This window comes from Aquila chrysaetos, chromosome 2 (genome assembly GCF_900496995.4).
Source record: "Aquila chrysaetos chrysaetos chromosome 2, bAquChr1.4, whole genome shotgun sequence".
In the NCBI taxonomy this organism is placed as follows: Eukaryota; Metazoa; Chordata; class Aves; order Accipitriformes; family Accipitridae; genus Aquila; species Aquila chrysaetos.
Window position 1 is genome coordinate 76,030,592 of NC_044005.1, and position 19,522 is coordinate 76,050,113.

Genomic DNA, 19,522 nt, shown 5'->3' on the forward strand with positions numbered 1-19,522 from the left:
CGGGGTGAGGCGGCGCTGTAGGCTTTGCGGCGGCGCTCTGGGCACCTGCCTCTGTGGTACCGTCGGTGGGGGGGGAGCTGCTTCCGCTTCCGCTGCCCTTGTTGCCGGCGGGAGGTGAGGGGACCAAGAGCAGCGATGTGGCGGAACCTGCTGGTGAGGCCGCCGGGCCGGGCCGGGGAGAGGAGGGGAGAGGAGCCCGCTACCGCTGTGTCAGCCCGCCGCGGGGCTGCCGAGCCGGGCGGGGGTCCCTCGGGGGCTGTCGGTGCCCGGCCGGGCTGCGGGATTCGGCCGCCCGGTGACTCCCTTGCAGGCCCCGCTAACGGCGGGTGCTGCTGAAGGGGCTGCGGGGGTGTGTGTGTGGGGACACACACACGACAGTGTTACATTTCAGGTCCTGGCCCACTCGCTCCACCTAGTGCTGAGCGTTAGGTACTTGAAGGGGTGAGAGCTGAGTCAGGGGGTCCGGGGTGCGCTGAGCCCGTCTGTGAGGAGATAAATTTTATACCGTGTTTTTTGGGGGAGTGGGTGAGGGGAGGGGGTATGGGGTTCTGTTACCTGCAGCTTGCGTCATCTGGATGTTTGCCCCGTGGCTGCGTTTTTAGCGGTGGTAATTCTGGGGGAGAGAATCAATGTTATCAGTGTTGCTTGAAGGAGACTGCTGGCAGCTTAGAGGTGCGGATGGTTCTTCACTCTGAGACTTGGCGTGTCAGCGAAGGCAGACTTGGAGCCATCGGAAGAATTATAGATCGTTGGTTTTGGTGGCCTGACCTGTGCTAAGGAGCACCCGTATGATCTGACTATGGAAACAGATCCTAGCTTAGGACACAGCAGGGTGTCTTTAAACTCTGTATGTGTCTTTAAACTCTGTGTGTGTGTGGGGGGGTGCCTTCTTCAGCCCTGTGAAGTTCCTGTGCTGGTGGCTAGCAGGTGAACTGCAGCTATGGCAGAAGATCCTTGTCTGCACAAGCATGTTTGTCTTAAATATTATTGTCCCCATCGCTAGAGCCAGACACGGCAAATGGTGACTAAAACTGAGATCTAAGGGGCAGAGGTCAAGATTTCCCCCCAAAGGATGCTAGTCGTGATGGTTATGCTGCAGATCCATAAATCTGTTGTATCTTACTGAAAGTAATTTTCCTGAGTTTTTCCTTTTTAGGTAACCAGTCAGTCAGTCTTTTACATAGTCTGTTGAAAGATTGACTGAATTCAAAACCAGTGGGCTTTGGTGAACTTTTGTTTGTTTGTTTTTTAAAGACTTTCCTTTCTTCCTGTACCTTCCACTTCTATCTTACTTATAAAAGAAACTGTTTCTACCCAGTGTGGATATAGCTGAAAAATGTCACCTTTTAAAAACACTGTTTATCTTTTATTTCAGGGTCTTCGCCAAATTTCCCAGAGGACCATAAGCACTGCTTCACGCAGGCAATTTGAAAATAGAGTTCATGAGAAGCAGAAGCTTTTTCAGGTATTGAGTGAGCACTGACAGTAGAATGATGTTAGTAGAGTAATAAGGTTTTAGTAGATCACAATTGCATACATTTTGTTTCTAAAGAACTGGTGAAAGTCCTCTTTACATCTGAGGTGAGCTCTTGAAATAAGTTGTATGACTACGATGTTTGAAATCGGCAGTTATTTTCTACAGAGATTAAGAGTATTTGTACATGCATACTTGACTTGCTGACTCTTTAGGGGTTTTTTTTACCCTGTGAAATGATTTGTACCTGAGTTTCTTATGAGTAGTAGATACTGTACAAAGATAAAGACAAAGTACTCTGAAATGAGATGAGATGAGATGGGGGAGTATGTCCTAAGACCAAATAGAGAAAAACAGCAAGTGAGAGGTCAGAAGTACAGTGAACAGTTAAACCTGCAATGTTACAGTTATATTCATAGCTCATAGATGACCCCCATAATTCTTAATGAGGATGTGATATTATTGTACTTCTCAGTTATGAAAACAGTAAAGGTCTTAAGGGATTGGATTCACTAGTAGAAAATTATTGAATCTTTAAAAATAATTTCTGAATTACTCTCTTCCTGATTGATAGGGCCACCTAGTGAGAACTAGTGGTTCTTCAGATGCCAAAGCAGTGGATACTCAAGAACATACTCCCAACTGTGAGCCATAACCTGGAGCAGTAGCTTCATACTGAGGATAGATTAGCCTGGACTTCAGTGATGTGAAAGGGAAAAAATATATTAGAAGCCCCAGTTTAATAGTGTTTGTGTCTTGTTGCTTTCCTTTCCCCTGAAAGAGAAAGCCAGTCTTTTTGGGACACTGCCTAAGGAGGACAGCGTTCATTGCGAGCCAAGGGGAAATGGGATGTTGGTGATGGGTGAGGTCAGAGGTTTTGTTTCTGCTGGTGGAGATCTCTAGGCGTATCTCTTCTTCCTCCCATTCCTTTCTTGTGGGGCAGCAAGTTAAGCTGGGCTGGGTTGCGGGTCACCAGCACTGGAGGCCAGCTTGAATTCCAGAGCAGCGTGAACTTGCTGACAAGGGTAAAGATCGTGTGGGTCTGTGTCTAGGAGTTTTACTTCAGGTGGAGCAAAACAATTTCCTGTACGACACCAGCTGGCAGTAGAGGCTCCTCCCCTTGTCGCTCCCTATAGCAGGGATTGACTATGCTGGAGACGGATGGGAAGTTTCTAGGGATGGTAATTATATCCTGTACAGCCGAGGGGGCTGGCAACTGGTGTCAGAAGTGATTAGGCATCTGCCAGTCACTGCTTTAGAAATGAATGTGCACATCATTTACTATACTTCCCTAGTATATCACTTGATACCCTAGTATCACCTGATTCCAGAGTGAAAGCTTGAAAAAGTGGAATCTAAATAAGGTTCAGTATCTTTTGTAAGTTGGGGAAATACTTTGGGGAAGTAATTCTTGTTCTGCGTAATTCTAGTTGTATTAACACAATATTGCAAGAACTGTATTTAAATAGTTTCTTTTTGTCACTTGTTTCCATTAGGAGGATAATGGCATTCCGGTGCATCTTAAAGGTGGTTTAAGGGATGCTCTGTTGTATAGACTCACCATGGGTCTTACAGTTTTTGGTAAGGCTAATACTAAAATATTTATGCTTTGGTACAATTTCCAATGTGCTAATATTAAAATACTTTTTCTTTGGTGCAATCTCCAACATGACTGGTGTTTCCTCTGTAAATTAGTTATGCAGTTCCTTTAGTCTGTTCTTTAGAACATGCAAAATGCACATAGAGTGGGGGAAAAAACCCCACATTTGGACGTACTATGTATTTATTTGTGCTTTCTCAAATTTAGCTCTTCAGATGGCTTTTTTCCCCCTGACTAATTGTACTATGGGCTGAATACTCGTTCAGAATTCATGTATGATGTGAGAGAAAACTAGAACTACTTAGAAAGCTTACTCTGAAAAGGACTAAAATGTAATTATAGCACATACATATACCAGTTTTCTCACTAGCCTGACTCCTTTTAGTGCTAGGTGATACTTGCTGTGCTGAGGTTTTGCGTACTGTGAAATCTAGCAGAATATATCCAAACTTCATGATACTGTATATGTTTAACCTTTACGTTGCTTGTGACATAATTTTGTAATAGCCTCTAGTTTAAATATGTTGATCTAATGGATTTTCAGTTCAGTTACTTTGAGAATGAGTAACCGTTAATTTATGATCATTTGTGTAGGTTCTACAAACATGCCTCTCCCCTTTTTTTTTCCTGTTTCTTTATTTTTATGCAGTCTATGGAGAGGTATTTAAGGATTTTTTTCTCTAAAATATGAATTGCCAAAAAAAAATAATCATTGAGATGTGGCTATGGAAATGTGTTGTGACTGAATTGCAGCTGCTTATTGTCAATATTTCTTCTGGAATGAACTGGGAAAGGCAAGCTGACTTGAAAGGAATTCTGTTTACCATTCTGAAAACTTCTTTTCTGTCTGTTAATTCAGGAACAGCCTATGTTGTTTACGAGCTGCTTGTCGCTTCAATGCCCAAGAAGCAGAAATGATTCCAGTTCAAGACGCCTCAGTGACTAGCATCTCTTCGTCCAATTCCATGTGACTCCAGTGGCAGCTTATACTTATTATAAGCAGCTAGCTTAATGCTTGGAATAATGATTTAATTGTAACATGTTAACTGCAATCAATAAAGCAGTTTTTACGTTGTGTTGTGGTCTGTACTGTATCATGTGTTCTACGTTAGAGTGCCTTTACTTCCAGTAAATGTATATTGAGTTGATTAATATGCAGATCTTTGAACTTTGAACCTCTTCTTTGTATGTGGTTTATGTTAGTAATTCAAAGGTGAGTTAAATGCCCTGAATCCCTATGGGAAAGTGATACCTCGTCTTTATTATAGGAATTTCCTCTTCCTGCTTTAGTAGAGCAAGTTAATCTTGTAATAAATTATTAGGATTAGATTAAACCTGTGCGGAAATGAATGTTGAGGACTTGATGGTTATGCTGTATCTTTGCTGTCAACTGCTGGAAGTTGACTGTAATACATCTGGAATTGGAGGAATCTGGTTCCTGATCGCCATCCAAAGGTGACAGGTTTTACTATGTAGAAGTGGTAACACTGTCCTCTGCAGCTTCAGGGGCTTAGAAGTAGTCTCAGTTGAACTCAGCACCTTCATCTAATAGATTTTTTTTTTTTTTTCCCAGTGGCTTTTCTCTGCTACAGCTTAATGGAACATCATATTTCCTGAAAAGAAAGAAAATTTCTAAGCATGCAAATATGATTAGCAAGTGATCGTGTATTTATCTTGCTGCCCATGAAATCAACATATATATGTTAATCATGATTAAGACTTGGTAATCTTCCAACATTGCCTCATGTTTCAGGTGGCTAAAGCCAGCTTGTTCTCAGTCATTAGGATAAATAAAGTGATCCGTTCTTTAGCATAAAATAAGGAAAAAAGTTTATTGGAGAATTTGAGCGTGTTCTAGAGCAAATAGTAAAGTGGAGGAGGGGCACAGTAAGTGTTAACGCTAACTGTACTAGTGCAGTGCTAGAATTTCTCTACTGATTGAAAAGTGTTACAGTGTTAAATGGACATACTCCGACAGTTGACTGCTAATTTGATCTAGGCTGAACTGGACCCTGTTAAGCCAGAAATACTGAAGATACTAAAGGCAGTGCTTATAAAAGCTTCAAATTCTTACTAATTTTTGTCAGCTTTTAACAGTCTTTAGGAAGAATTTTTCCAGCACACTGTGTAAGCTCGAGGACAGGCGAAATGCATAGAGACTGCCTTCTATCTCTACGAATTGTACTCTTCCGTAGTTTGAAAATAGGACTGCCCCATGTCTGTAGGGTGGGTGCAGATCTAGTTCAGAAGTACACGCCAGGTTAACTGGATTAGGTTTCAAACACTTGTAGGATAATTCGGGTTGGGAGGGACCTCTGAAGGTCAATTGGTCCAATTTTCTGCTTAGAGCAGTGCCGCTGCAGAGCTACGTTGGGGTGCTCAGAGCCTTGGACAATCACACAGGGAGCATCTCCAAGGACAGAGATTTTACAGCCTCTGTGCAACCTGCTCCAGGGTTTCACTGTCCTTTCTCTGGAGAGTCTTTCCTCATCTGGGATACAGGAATAGATGTGTTTAAAGGATGGGTGTTAGCATTCCTGTACACAGCTCTAAAGGAAGCCACAATTGCACATGACCACTTCCACCTAGACGACTATGATTTTTACAGACTTAAAGGGGTAGGCGGGTATCTTTCAATGGCTTATGTTAAGATCTCTCACAGAAAATGAGGCAAAAGCTGTAGGCATGGCTGAGTTTTAAGTTGCTGCTACTCCTTCGTGTCGGGGTGGCAGTACCTGCTGCTTCTAAAGCTCAGTCAACACTATGGTTTCTGGGAGAGCTGTCAGCTCTGCTCCAATGTCATTTCTACTCCAGACTTTCTGGCAGCAATTTGAACTGTGTGCCTTAAACTAGGTAACGTGCCTTAGCAATAACATGGTTGAGGAGTGCTCACCTGCTCTGTTTCAGTGGCAGAACTGTATGACAGCTCTCTGCATATGTAGAGACACAGCAAATGGCTGATAAAGCTAATGGGTTGATCATGATCCTTTCCAAAGTCCTTCTCTTTCAGTGGCTGAGGTGGTGTTTATCAGCTTGCTGTGACACGGACAACCACAAATGCAACTGGAGATCCACAGTTGTCTTGGGGGGAGAAAAATTTGATTGTGGTTTAGAATTGGGCAGGGATACCCAGTAATAACTATTAGCTGCTGTCACGTATTTAGGAACAAGCCTTATATCCAAAGTAGCTAGTGCTGTCAGTGAAAATGCCTGCTCTATGAGAACTGCTTCTAGCAGCATCTGTAAGCTGGTAAGCATGAGAACCACGTGTAAGCTACCCTGATGCCTCTTACTAATTTGACTATTGCAATTACTGGGGAAGAACGTCTCTGGGAACCAGTGGTAGCTGTGCATCCCTAGTAAGGTTTTATGTTCCTAATGTGATTTGTGCCTTTGTAGCTTTCCTGTCAAGTTGCTACTTGTGGGTTACTACGCTGAAGGTCTGGTGTTGACTCTGTAACAAATAGAGCTGCTAAAAAAAAAAAAGAAAAGAAATTCCATCAAAATAATCCTTTTGTTTCTCAAGGAAACAGTGGGTTTTCCAAAATGTGAAAATGAGCTTCCCACTACAGTACTATTTTAAGCCTCTTGTATATTAAGTTTGTTTAGAATTTTTCATTGCTATCCTGGAGAACCATAGTATGCTTGTTAAATTTGAGGCAAACTGGAAGGGAAGGGCCAGTGTACTCAGAACTCTCTAGCAGAACCAAAAATCTTAAAAAAGGAGAGTGGGGGAGTAGGCCTCGGTGGTAGCCCTTCTGCATAGGTGGGTTTGGCCAGCTGCATGACTGAAAGAGTAAGAACTGCCTGGATGGATGTCTCAGAAGAAGGTTTGGGAAATGGGGTACAGCTTAGCTTGAGATGAACGCTGATGCCTACAAGGATGAGAAACCTCACAGCACAGTGAACTATGCTTTACAGCATGTGAAGGAATCAGTCTGCTCTCTGCAACACTGGTAAGGCGTCTGCTGCTACCATGTGCCCAGGGTTGCTACCAAGATGTGGACCAAGTGGTGGGCATCTGGAAGGCAGCATAAGGAAAGATCAAAATCTTTTAAAAGCCCACGTGCTTCCCCACCTGCAGGAATTATGAAGAATATTGAAGGAAGGACAGTGGTTTAAATAGTCTAAGTTATAAAAATCCTGCGATGAGCTAGGCGGTAAACACGCATTTCTTTGTGCAACCGAAGCAGACGGTGCAGCCGTTGTTCTTCTCGCAATCGACCACATCTCGGAGTCCGCTGACTGTCTCGGGAGCGGTGGCAGCTTGTGAGCTGTAAACGCAAGCTGGGAAAAAGAGCTTCGTGCTACAAAGCAATCAGTATTTATAGACAGCGCCTTGAAATGTTGTTTAAAGGCATAACAAATGACAGCAGACTGTCCTGGCAGGGTAACCCCAAACCGTGTCCCCGGAGCCCGCAGGCGGGAGGTGCTGCTGCCGAGAGCTCACGGGGTGGCGTACGCAGGCCGCGGCTCTGCCAGCGGTTCTGGATTTTTTTCTGCTGCAGGACCAGTAGGAGGATGAAACCAAACAAGACCCACGCTCAGCTGCTCAGCACCAATTTCTGGGACCGCTTTACAAAGGTGACGGGGAAATTCCCATCTGCTGTTCAGTCTGTATGTGTGATTTGTTGCGGGCACGGCCACATCACGAGCTGCCAAAAGGTGTCAACTAGGTGCCTATATTGCCTATACTGTCTTTCTCTAGGAAAATGCAAAAAGAGAGCTATGCATCTTCTCTAGGGCTAAAATTAACAGATAGTGTTTGGAAGTATCTGAAGATCTCCTTCAGTCTCCCTATGGGTATTTTATAAGAAAATAAAATAAGCAACATCTATTACTCTCGCTAATGTGAAAAAATTATAAATTTTAGAAAATGAAGTGGTAATATAAAGTCACGGACTGCTAGCAGTTAACACACTCAAAACTGTGCTTTTCTTGTCTGGTTCTATTACTGTAGTGCTTAATTACCATCCTTAAATCAATATTTTCTGGAGTTAGGTATTATACTGATGTACAATATTGCTACCTTACTGCAGCCCTACTTTTGATTTGTGTTTAGGCAATACACATGGTATCTTTCCCCAGCAGAGATTTCATGTAAACTTCTTTTTCTATTTCAGGTTCATGTGAAATTTATTTTCAAGTTGCTGTTATTAGAAATGGTAGCTATGATTTTTTTATATTTTGCTTTAAAGGATGGGAAAGCCTCCTGGAGCTGAGGACATGGGAACACTATCCTGGCTTCCACTGAGCTGGATTGTTCTAAATTTCACCCCAAAAATATGGGGGACATTTTCTGCTAGACAGGCAATGAGCACTCCATCTCTTCCACTTCCCTTGCCACCCTATTTTTCATTATTTTAGCTTTTTAAACTTATATGGTTTTAAGGTTAACAAAGAAAGCTTAGTAGTGTGCCAGCTTTGGCAGAATGAAAAAAAAATTGTTCCTTCTACTGTAAGAGAAATGACTATTCAAACAATAAGCAGACAGATGAAACAGGTGAAAATTAAATTCTCATTATTACAGTTCTAGGTTACACAATCCTTTCTGAGACTCCAGGCGTACAGACCATGTTTTACCTTCTCCATTGGGAAGGTAGCTCAGAACTATCTACTCTTAGAACTGTGCCCTGGGCTACATTTTCTTGGCTGCTGAATATATGTATAGATCCAATTAGCCTAACACACACAAAAATTTCCCCAGTAACAGTCTGAGGACTAATAATACACAATATCACAGCACAGGCTTTCTAAAAGGCACCATGAAAAAGTTCAGAAACTTTCAGAAGAAAAAGAAAACACCAGAGAGATGTCTAAGTGTATGATCTTAACTGTACTTTCTTTCTTTTTCCAGATCCCAGAGTAAAAAATACCACTTTTCTAACATTGCTCGCCTTGGCTATTACTGCTCTGAACTATGAGAAAACGTGATGAAATTTTTTTGGCATCTTTCATATTAAGCTGTCCTTTCTTACTCTCCCATTCTTTCCTAATTCTGTTACATATCAAAGAGCTGGATGTTGACCTTCATAGTTGCTAGAGTGAATCAGACTTTCAGAGACAAAGTCAAACTGATTGACCTGACTTGACCCTAAATAAGGTATTTAGGGGATGAGTAAGTCAGAACCAATGTATCTTTTCATGTGCATGCTTGTGTGATTATTTTTTTAAATAAGTTCCTTTTAATAATAACACCACCTTCTCTAGTCTAACTTGCCTGAGCCTTTCCACTTATTTTTTCACTACTCAGTCAATTCTGCTGTAAAAATAATGGCTTGTCCAGAAACACAATCTGAGGAGAGTCTCTTGGCTGTACTGTACTTTTTACGAATGTGTGTATTCAACTCTTCAAACTTGGTGGGCAGCACATGCAGTCTGTGATACGTGTTTTGATCTTGTCTCAGTATTTCTCAAGAGCTGCTTTTATTATTCACAGGTTTTCTGTTAGACCAACTGATCACAGGCTTCCCCAAAACACATGTAAAGCTAAAGCACACTTGTATCTATTTTCTCAAAAAGATACATCCTCACACAAAAAGGTAATTGGCTGGGATTCGTGTTTATAAATGCTGTGACACATTTTGACAAGCCAAATTGACTTGTAGGGGCTGGGGAGGTACTGGAGAGAAGCGTGTTACCCCACCGAGTCCCCAGCCAGGCAGTCCTGGTTTAGCTCCTTGGGGAATACAAGTATCTGTATACAGTTCACTCAGCTCACAAAGTATTCACTCCCATTGCACAGAGCCTGCTATGTCCTAGAGAAAACTGCCAGAGAGGGATGAATTTGTCCTTCGGTAATGTGTTTCTTTCTTTGACTTCCTAATCCACCAATCTGAGCTTTCTGAAACGTAGGGATCTTTCCTCTCCTCTGTCTGGATTATGCGGTGCATGTAATTCTCTTTCCTCTCCCTCCCCAGTATTTTATTGTTTTATTGTTATGTTACAAGCTTTGGTATTTTCATTGGTGAACCTGCCTGTCCCTTGTCTTGTTGGGTCTTTGCTGGCTGCAATAAAGGCAAGATGCTGTCTGGTGGGGATGGAAATAAATTGGAAAGGGACGATCTGGTAATATTTAAGCTTTACATATACCAGAACACAGAAGGAGCTACAACAGAAAAGATCACAGGAAGCTTGGAGGTTTAGAGTTACCTAAATTAAGGCTTCCTAAATAGAATTGTTACAAACTAAGTATGAAACGAACAAGGTGACGGTATTGCTTTAAAAATGTGTTGTAGCATAGGTGGTCCCTTTCCTCTATGAGCAACACGCATTTGACTGCTAATAGAGGTGTAAAATAAGAGAGGAGTAGAGTGTTTTGTGATATGTCAGTGTAATAAAATGGTATTCTTACCATTAGAGGTGCATCGAGGAATAAGTCTCTTTTTGAGGCTGTCTGTGAAGCTCACCTAGAGATGCAGTTCCCTGTGATTTCACCACCAGCAGCAGCAGACTGTTTTCCTTGAAAAGAACAGTAAGGTGTTCAATTGAGATACTTTATATGTGATAATCCAAATGTGTTTTAGCTGCCACAAGGATCCAGAAACAACTTGAGCTGTCTCTTAATTTCTTTGGGTTAAAAATTTTGTAGAGGACTTCTCAGGACTAAAAGAGCCATATGTTTGTTTGTCCAGTTCTAACAATATCTTAAAAAAAAAAAAAAATAATTAAATACTTGTAGATGGCTTTCTTTCATTTTTCACAGAAGTTTTCCCTTTTAACCAAGAAATAAGGGCTGTGCAGGACCTGAAGTACGTGATCTGCTCAAAATGTTCTTACTCCCAAATTAAGGTTCCTCTAAGAGTTTCTGCGCAAATCTCCTGGTATCATTCTCATCAGTGTGACCATAACATTATGCATAGATATTTAAAGATGTTCTTTGGAATAAAAGGGAGAGAGGGAGATTCGGTGCTGCTAGAGCTTGTCTCACCTGTTGAGACAGTTTGTTCTGAAGAACTGTGAGCAGCTTCTGTTCCTGTATGGGTGCAAGGAGGTGTTTGTGATTCCACCAGGACCTCTAAGCTACAAATGTGTTCTTTAACTAATTGAGTTATATATGTTTGTTTAATATCAAAATAGTTCCACATTGTTTCATCTCAACATGAGCACTTTGGATGACTAATGCCCTGGGACCTGAAGTTTATAATGGAAAGGCTGACACAAACATGCAATCTTATCTATCATAACACTATGCAAAAGGGAATTATATAATTAAAACATTTTAATGATCTCTATTACTCAGTGGGAAGTTACAAGTCCCAAAGGAGCCAGGCCAACTTTGTTATCAAGGTTTATTCAGTCATCTCTTAGGAGCAGTAGGGCACATTTTGCTAAATATAGTGCAGTGTGCTAATATGTGCTATGTGTGGAGCATTGCACTGGGACCACTGGGAGGTTAGTACACCTTCTCCCAGATTTTTGGAAAGAAGTGCCTAAACTTAGACTCCTAAATCCTTACTCGGACATTTACTTAAATAGCCTGATGTTTTAGAAGAGCAATACCAAGAAATTCTCTTCTATTAAAATCATAAAATAGAAAAAAATCTTACAACAGAAAGATTTTATTAGTTCTGGAAATAGTACTTAAATATATGGCCAGATTTCTAGGAAAAGAAGAGGGGAATCACAACTTTTGGTTACCCCAGCTTAATTAAATATGGGGTGTAAATGCAGTTTCTGAAAGGAACTCACAAAACTTGGGAGTGGTGCAGGAGAGACATCAACTGTATGGCTAGGCAGTAAAAGCTGCATATGATGTATTTTACAGAGTTAGGCAGGAACCTCTGTCACAATCTTTACGTCTCTGTTCGGGTCTGAGATCCAAAAGCAGATGGGTAGAGACTGGAAATCACTACCATCTAAATGTCTTTTGATCAACATCAGGCACATTTGCCAGTCTCTTTCTGGTCCCCAGTAAATAGGTATTTACATGAGCAGGCTACAAACTTTGGCACCAGCAGAAGACTTGGCTGGCACAAATACCAGAGGTGAAAAGCAAAAGTGTTCAACACAGTTGGCTAAACTTGGCTGTCTAACACCATCTCAAGCTATATTTGAGGCATTTTCTTGGGGCTGGCAAATACAACAGAGGACCTGCAGGAGACTCGCACACACGTGCTGTAGCAGCTGGGGGCCTTGCAGGATGCCTGTGGCACCCAAACAGCACGGGGGGCTCGCCTCTGCCTCCCAAGTGGTCTAGTACAGTTTGAGATGTGCCAGCGTATATGGGTCCTGGGCTGTAGCTGGCAGCTCCCCGAGAGGTCTCGGATGCTGCCGGGCACTCAGATGGCTCTAGAGCCCAATGTGAAAGCAGCTGAGCCAAGCCCTGCGGACGGTGGGCAGTCAAACTGCTCAGGCACCGCTCCATTCGTTAACTAGATCTTCATCAGCCATCGCAGATGTTTAGATCCTGGGCTCACATGCAGGCACCTGAACGAATCTTAATGCAGAGCCAAATGCTGCCTGAGGTTACCCTGCAGGACGGAGCAATGATCACAGCCCATGTTCTCAAGCAGCAAAGCTGCGACGGTGGGGCATGTGTCAAGGACCACAACCCCTCTCTGCCTTCTCGGCTTCTCTGGAGGTTAGAGAAGCAGATTCTGTAGTTTTTATTAAAAAATAAGGTCCCAACAGCTACTCCTAGCGTAAAGAAAGGGACCTCATCTTGCAGCCGCTGCTGTTCTTAATTGGGGAAGAAGACCATGATGTAGTAAAGCCCCATGTTGTGATGTGCCTTAAGCAGCACATCACCTAAATACATTTCAAAGAGCACTGGGCAGAGGGTGAAGGAGCAACAGGTCAGCTTTACCAGCTGAACATTTACACTCTAGAAGATGTAATGGCAAAGGATGGAAAGAACCTGGGTGGTGTTTCAGAGTGTAATTTGTGCTTAAAAAACTGTTTAAAAATCCTAAGCAGATGATTTTTTTTAATACTCTTAAAAAAAACAAACCAAACAAACAACAACAAAAACCAAACAATCACAAACAAGAGGCACTGGAGCCAGCAGCAAACATATTTCTCCGGAGAAGAATATGTTATAACAGAAATCAGGACAACGCCAAAATCAAGACGTTCAGTAAACTGGGGTGGCTAAAAACTAACAGAGTAGGGAGGCCAGCTGGAAAGCATCCAAGAGAGCAGAGGAAAGGGCATGTGAGAGGAGACATTTTAACAGCTTCCTGTGAAGCCTCTGCAGGCTGTAGAGGTGTTGATACGCGAGAGAGACACTGAACTCCAACAGGTGAAAAAGGCTGTCAGCAAAGAGTGGGTAGGAGCTTTCAAGTAACCTTTAAAAGTAGAAACAAAACCCAATAGTTTTCTGTTTACACAACAAAGTGCCTCTGATACTGAAGCACAGGGCAACATCTATTTATAATCCAAATAAATCTTATGCTCTGGTATTTGGAACTGTCAGCATTCAACATATTGGGAAGCAGCAGCCACAAGGCTGCAATAAGAAATGCTGATTTAAATCTGCATTCTTTTGCTCTGTGTATTTTCTCCTTCAGTCACTAGCCAATTATGACTTGTGCAAAAGAAACAATTTCATTTTTAAAGTTAGCTCATATGGAGTTCATCAATGTCCTGACAGGTGATACCAAGGCAGTGCTTTTAATGCCTGGGAGCTAAGTTCTTGCCTGACTCTTTTCCACAAAACCTCAACATTTCCATGTGTCCATCAACACCTGTGATAGGTGACATGCAGATGAGAGCCCCACAGGTCTCATGGAAGTATATATAACCTGGGCTATCCAGTTCCTTGGGCTCCGTGTATTCCCTGGCTGTGTCCTGGCCCAAGTTTTGCCTCTTGTGCTCTTTCTTTTGGAGAGGAAAGAGCTGTGGTGAATGTCACAACCTGCCGCTCTAGATATCAAGGTACTGAGATTGGGAAGGTGGGGCAAGGGGGGAGGAGGGATGATGATGACCATGGAGTCCATCTCCCCCAAGGTTTAGAAATGGTCAAAAAATTACGTGACTGTCAAGCGCAGACATACTGTAACAGCAAAAGGGGTTTTAGCAAGACTGGTGTGGTCCGTACCTCTGGCACTCACATGCAGGAGGGAATCTCCCAGTCCTGGTTGTTCTCAGGCTGAGAGTTTGCAGAAATGCCAGTTAAGCAAACAATTTTTCATACTAAAGTGAGACTATTTTTGTGGAATCATCCAAAGATACAGGCTTCTCTGGTGTAGGTTTTTTTCCTAGATAATTTTTCCTTTCACTTCAGAGTAGACTGTTACTCTGTCGATCCAACTTATTTCTGTCTGCTGTGCTCATAATCCAACTATGGACAACATGCGACTCACCTAAAACAAGTTATTATCTATTGTCAGCCACTAGGAAACAGCTCCCCAAAGTATGCTCTTAGTACTAAGTATGGTAGGGAGGATTTCTCTTTGGAGCCCTGGCATACTTTAAATAATGGGGGATGAACGACATGGCCTCTCAGGATCTTTTCCAGCCTCATTTATTATGGTTCTGTGCATTTGTATCATCAGATTCACTTGTTAGAGTGTTTCAGCTTTTGAATGTTTGTCCTGCTGAACTGATAGGAAGTTTGGAGCTGACCTTTACGTCCTGTAAACCTTCTTGGAAAGATGTGTATTGGGAGAGAGCGCAGCAGCAGCCGAGTATTCCCCGTTGACAGCTTCCCTCCAACCTGCTCCTCAGTCAGGGGGATCGCAGCATCCCTCCATACTCAGTGCCTTTTGTGCTGTGGGGGAGAGAAGGACAGCATCAGCGGTTGGCCTAATGACAAGGTATTCAGTCTTAAAATTCCCCCACTGTCATTAATTATTTCACTGTCAGCAACAATGGGATCGGGTCACTCATTAGCTAATGCAACTTGAACTTTGAATACTTTGTCCATTCAGACACAAGCTTATCTTCTCCATAAGCCTACCTACCACCCACCCAGATGCTGCTGTCACAATATATATTGATATTTTTTGATACAGAAGTACTAAGAAGAATTAGCAAAATGTTCCTATTCAGAGCTTGGCACTGCACCATTTCAGACTTCACTGCCAATTAATATTGTGTGCTTCTTTGTAGGGAGTAATTACATTGAAATAGTTGAAGGGTTACCGAATCAGGGGAACCCATGGCTATTAACCTTTCATCATATGTTGAATCCAATTAGGTACTCAGAGAACACTGTATTATAACATTCTGCAAGTAGCAGCTACTGACTCGTGATTTTTAAAAGTGTTTTGATTTTTTAAAATGATATGTTTCCTCAGTAGATCATCGTTCTTTCACAGGGGACCCCTCAGCCACATGGAGAAGAGGAATGCTTAGACCTGCATCCGCAAGTCTTTATGGCTAGTCCGATGCTGTGACAGGAACGGTTGTGTTAAGACTTACTGTGATACCTGACAAATATACAGGGTCACTGTCCTCAGTTAATTTCTTTTCTTGCCCTCTTCAATCAAGCAAGATTTTTACTGGCTTCATTGGGGAATGCTTCCTGATTAGATCAGGATTCTGTTGCAAAGTAACAAAGCAGCTTCTCTGAAACAAAGCAACTTAATTTAGGAATGTTTTAAGATAAAGCGCATTTGTGTATATATATGGAAGGGAGTGTAAGATCGTTGCATCTTATTTTTTCCAATTTTAGTATTAAAGATCTGATATTTAAAAAAAATGACTGCCTACAAATTAACTGGCTTTTGTAAGAGTCCCAAATCACATTAAAAGGCCAGTTCCTTTCTATTTATACCTCTGCTTTTGAATGATTTATTTTCTTTTCCAGTTCTACTTATTTAGAGCCACAATCATTTCTTACTTTCAGAGCATTACATGATGGGAAAAATCAGTTAGAGAAATTAAAGAAATAAACAGTTGCTAAGGAAAACATACCTGGTGAGGTAGATAATTATTTTATGGCTGTAACACTCTCCAGGGATGCTGCTTCCATAGTTGTTCCACTAAATGAGTAGATTTCAGATAGAACCAGTCCTCTCCGAACACTGCTAATATAAGAAGCCTCATTATGAGAGGCCAGACTAGTACTGCTCTCTGAATACCAGCTCTGAAATGAAATTATCCAAATAAATAAACACCAGACAGAGTTCTTCTCATGCCATTGACTGGAAATCTCTCAGAGAAGGCAGGACCTGGAGGAAGCGGTTTGCTGTATTTTGTCCTTCTGCATTTTATGGATGCAGATATAATACTGTGCAATATTACCTTTCTGACTGATTTAATAGGGAATAAAAAATACACTGGAAAGGCTGTCCTTTGTGTTGTAAGGAACTAACGGGCCTCCTAAATGACTGTACTAAGACAACGTTTTGTTTAGATACACCGTAGTGATAGATGCAGTGATAGACCGACCAGCAAAGTACTTCCCGGGTAGATGTAGGTAAAAGTCACTCGTAGCAGCGCAGTTTTGCCTGTATAACAACACTTATTGCTGAATCTATTTATTGTTTAACTTTCAAAGAGCTGACACTTTTTTTGATTCTTCCTCTGTGCAAAACGTGTACTCAACTACATATCTACATACAAATCAGGCATTTACCGTATCCATATGTAAAGCAGATGCAACTGTCAGGAAGCCACGGAAGCCAAATCTAGTGTGATATCCACATGGAAACGATATTTGAGGTTTACAGTGCTGAAGTGCAGAACGTCCTGTTTTATTCTACCCTGGCAATGCAGCCCGAGGAAACAAAAAAAAGGTGCCAGAAGCACAAAGAAGCTTGAATTATTCTAGACCCAAATCCAGTTCAAAATTTCTAAGAAATTCCTGGTTACCTGCAACAGTACTATCACATACCTACAGCAGAAATGGGCAATATTATTAAAAGTATAAATATGAATTCAGAGCTTGATTTTTGTGTTTAAATTTGTCACTGTTTCAATTTATTCAGCTTAGATAGCAAAGAAAATTGCAGAGCTGGAGTGCATGGTCTTAATGTGTTTAACACTTGTCTGAGAGACAAGCAGACAGGAGAGTGTTAGTAAATGTTTATGCATTTCAGAAATGCCTTCTGCATCACATATTATGTACTCAGACTATGAATGTACATAGCAACAGAGCTGATTAAAAACAACCCGTTTAATTACTGTGATGTATGGAAGCACACACTCTAAATGCAATTTGTTGGTGCATTTTACATCTAAAAGGTCTTAGGAGGAACATGGTTAGAATGGTTAGAACAAAGAGTTAAAGATAAGAATGAAATCCAGCTGCTCTTGGAGTCAATGAATTATTTGCTCTTGCCAGCTCTGAGTCTTATTTCATGCCAAGAAATTAAGCAAAGCTGGTCAGAATTGGGAGACGGTCCCCTCAGCAGCACCTAGGTCTAAGAGGGAGAGTCTATGAGATTCTTGCACCCCTGAGAGACACACTGGTTTCAAAGTCTCCACTTGTGTAAATCCAGCTGTAGATTTAGTACCATATTATTGAAATATTTTAAAATAATTGTTCCAAGTGATTTAATTTTTAAATAGAAGATTACATATTTTCTTCCATCCTCATTATTTGCATTAATTGATTTTAACTATTAACATAAAATCACGGTTATCCTATGATGAAAAAATCCACAGTACACTGTAAAAAAATACCGCCACAGCGCACAAGGGATAAAACCACCTCATTTGCATGAATTCACTTCCTATGGAAGGATATTTCATCGTAATCCCTGATGTCCATTCTTCCGAAACTGTTGTTCACACCACATTTATACTGGTGTTCTTGGTGTGGTCATTCGGGAAATTAAACTAAAATTTTTGAAAAGTATTATTTCTTAGAAATACTGCTTTTACACACCAGATCTGCACAGGAAGAAACTAAATTCCTCACGCCAAAATGCCAAAAGAGAAAATCCAACTCAAGAGCTGGGCAAGAGGGTTAATAGGTCGAGAGTATTTGAAAGTTTATCAGCAGAGGAGACGTTGCTTTTGGAAAGTGCATTTTATCAATACCAGACGGCTGAAGCTGTGGCCTGTCCCTAAGAGCAGCTGACTCCCTTCCAAAGTGCCTGGAAATGTCAGCGCACGTCTTCTGGTCATCACTTTTTCTTGTCAGCGTTTGGGTTCTCGTGCAGATGACGGGTCCGTCACAGGAACGAAGGCAACCTCATCCAGCCCAGGGGAGACAAGTCCTCCCGTCGACGCGTCCTCCATCTCCCCAGTCCTGCGGAAAAGTGCCCAGGAGCCGTCGCCCCGGGAAACTCTTCACCTCCGCTCTCAGGCACCTCCACCCTGCCTGGAACTCGCCCCGCAGCTCACTCCCGTGCACAAAGCCGGTGTGGGGGGGCCGGTACGTCCCGGGGACACGGGCCGTGGGGTCGGGCCGCTCCTGCGCGGCTCCGCGCCCGCCGCCGCCGCTGGGGGGCGCCACAACACCGCGAATGGCGCCGGTCCGGCGCGGCGGCGGCGGGGGGGGGACACACGGGACACGGGGCACGGGGCACGGGGCACGACAGGGAGCGGAGCGGGGCCGCGGCTGTCAGAGAGCCGCAGCTTTTCTCTCTGCCCGTTTGTCCCCGCTCCTCGCCGATCATCTTTTCCGCTTCCCGAGTTTGCGGACCCGCTCCGACGGGGCGGGAAAGGAACGCGTTCCGCGGGGACGGTGGTATCCCGTATTTTAGCCCGAAGGGGTGCCCGAGGAGCCGCTTTCGAGAGCGTTACCGGGGGTGCCGTTTTCCCACGGGGGCAGGCGCGGGGTCCCTGGAAGCCCTGCCCGGCCCCGGGCAGGGAAGGGACCGCGTGTCCCGCCCGATCACCCTCCGGCACGGCGCGCTGCGGCGGCCGGGACACGCCGGCTACCACGGGCAGGCTCCCGGGAGCGAGCGACGGGAGACCCCGGCGGAGCCTTTCGCCTAACGGGCTGCCCGGTGTTGGAAGGCACACGGTTTCAGACAGGAGCCACGGGCGCGGGTTTGCCCGCGGGCTGTGAGGGAGGAGGCGGTGGGGGCCGTGCGCCCCGTCCCGTCCCTTCCCGTCCACTCCGCCCGCTGCAGGGGGTACCCGGTACCGGCGGCGTTTTGTGCTCGAAGCAAAACACCTTGTGTGTCGAGGGGGGTGGTTTAACGTATGTAGGCTGCATAGGGTGGGGGCCAGACACACCCGAATTGTGTCAAAATGACTGCGGTCTTTTTGCCCCCGAGGGTCCCGGCCGCGGGGCTGCCCGCGCTTCTCTGCAAGGCTGTCCCGGGGATCAGCCCCGGCCCCGGGAGGGCGAGCGGACCCTCGGGGGTGGGACGGGGACTGCGTGGAAACCCCCGCGCGGGGACACCCTCCGCACCGCCGTCCCTCGAAGCCATGCCCGGGGACTCAGTTTTTCCACTGCCCTCCCGTGTCCCCGTCCCCCCCCCCCCCGCCCCGTTTGGGAAGCCGAGGGGCGGGAGGGGGCGGCGGGCCGGGTCCCTGCCCCCGGGCGCGCTGCCGGGGCGGCCGCCCGCCTCATGCCGCAGGAATGCGCGGAGGTATGCGCC

General features: G+C 43.9%; 1 protein-coding gene across 1 annotated transcript; it reads left to right on the forward strand.

Annotated features, from left to right (window-relative positions):
• Positions 1-4,149, forward strand: LOC115337704 (cytochrome c oxidase subunit 7A2, mitochondrial). Its single transcript, XM_030006116.2, has 4 exons — positions 1-153; positions 1,376-1,465; positions 2,971-3,055; positions 3,934-4,149. Exons 1-4 carry the CDS (start codon positions 136-138, stop codon positions 3,990-3,992), a joined length of 252 nt encoding a protein of 83 aa, XP_029861976.1. The 5' UTR covers positions 1-135; the 3' UTR covers positions 3,993-4,149.
• Positions 4,150-19,522: the final 15,373 nt, after the last annotated feature.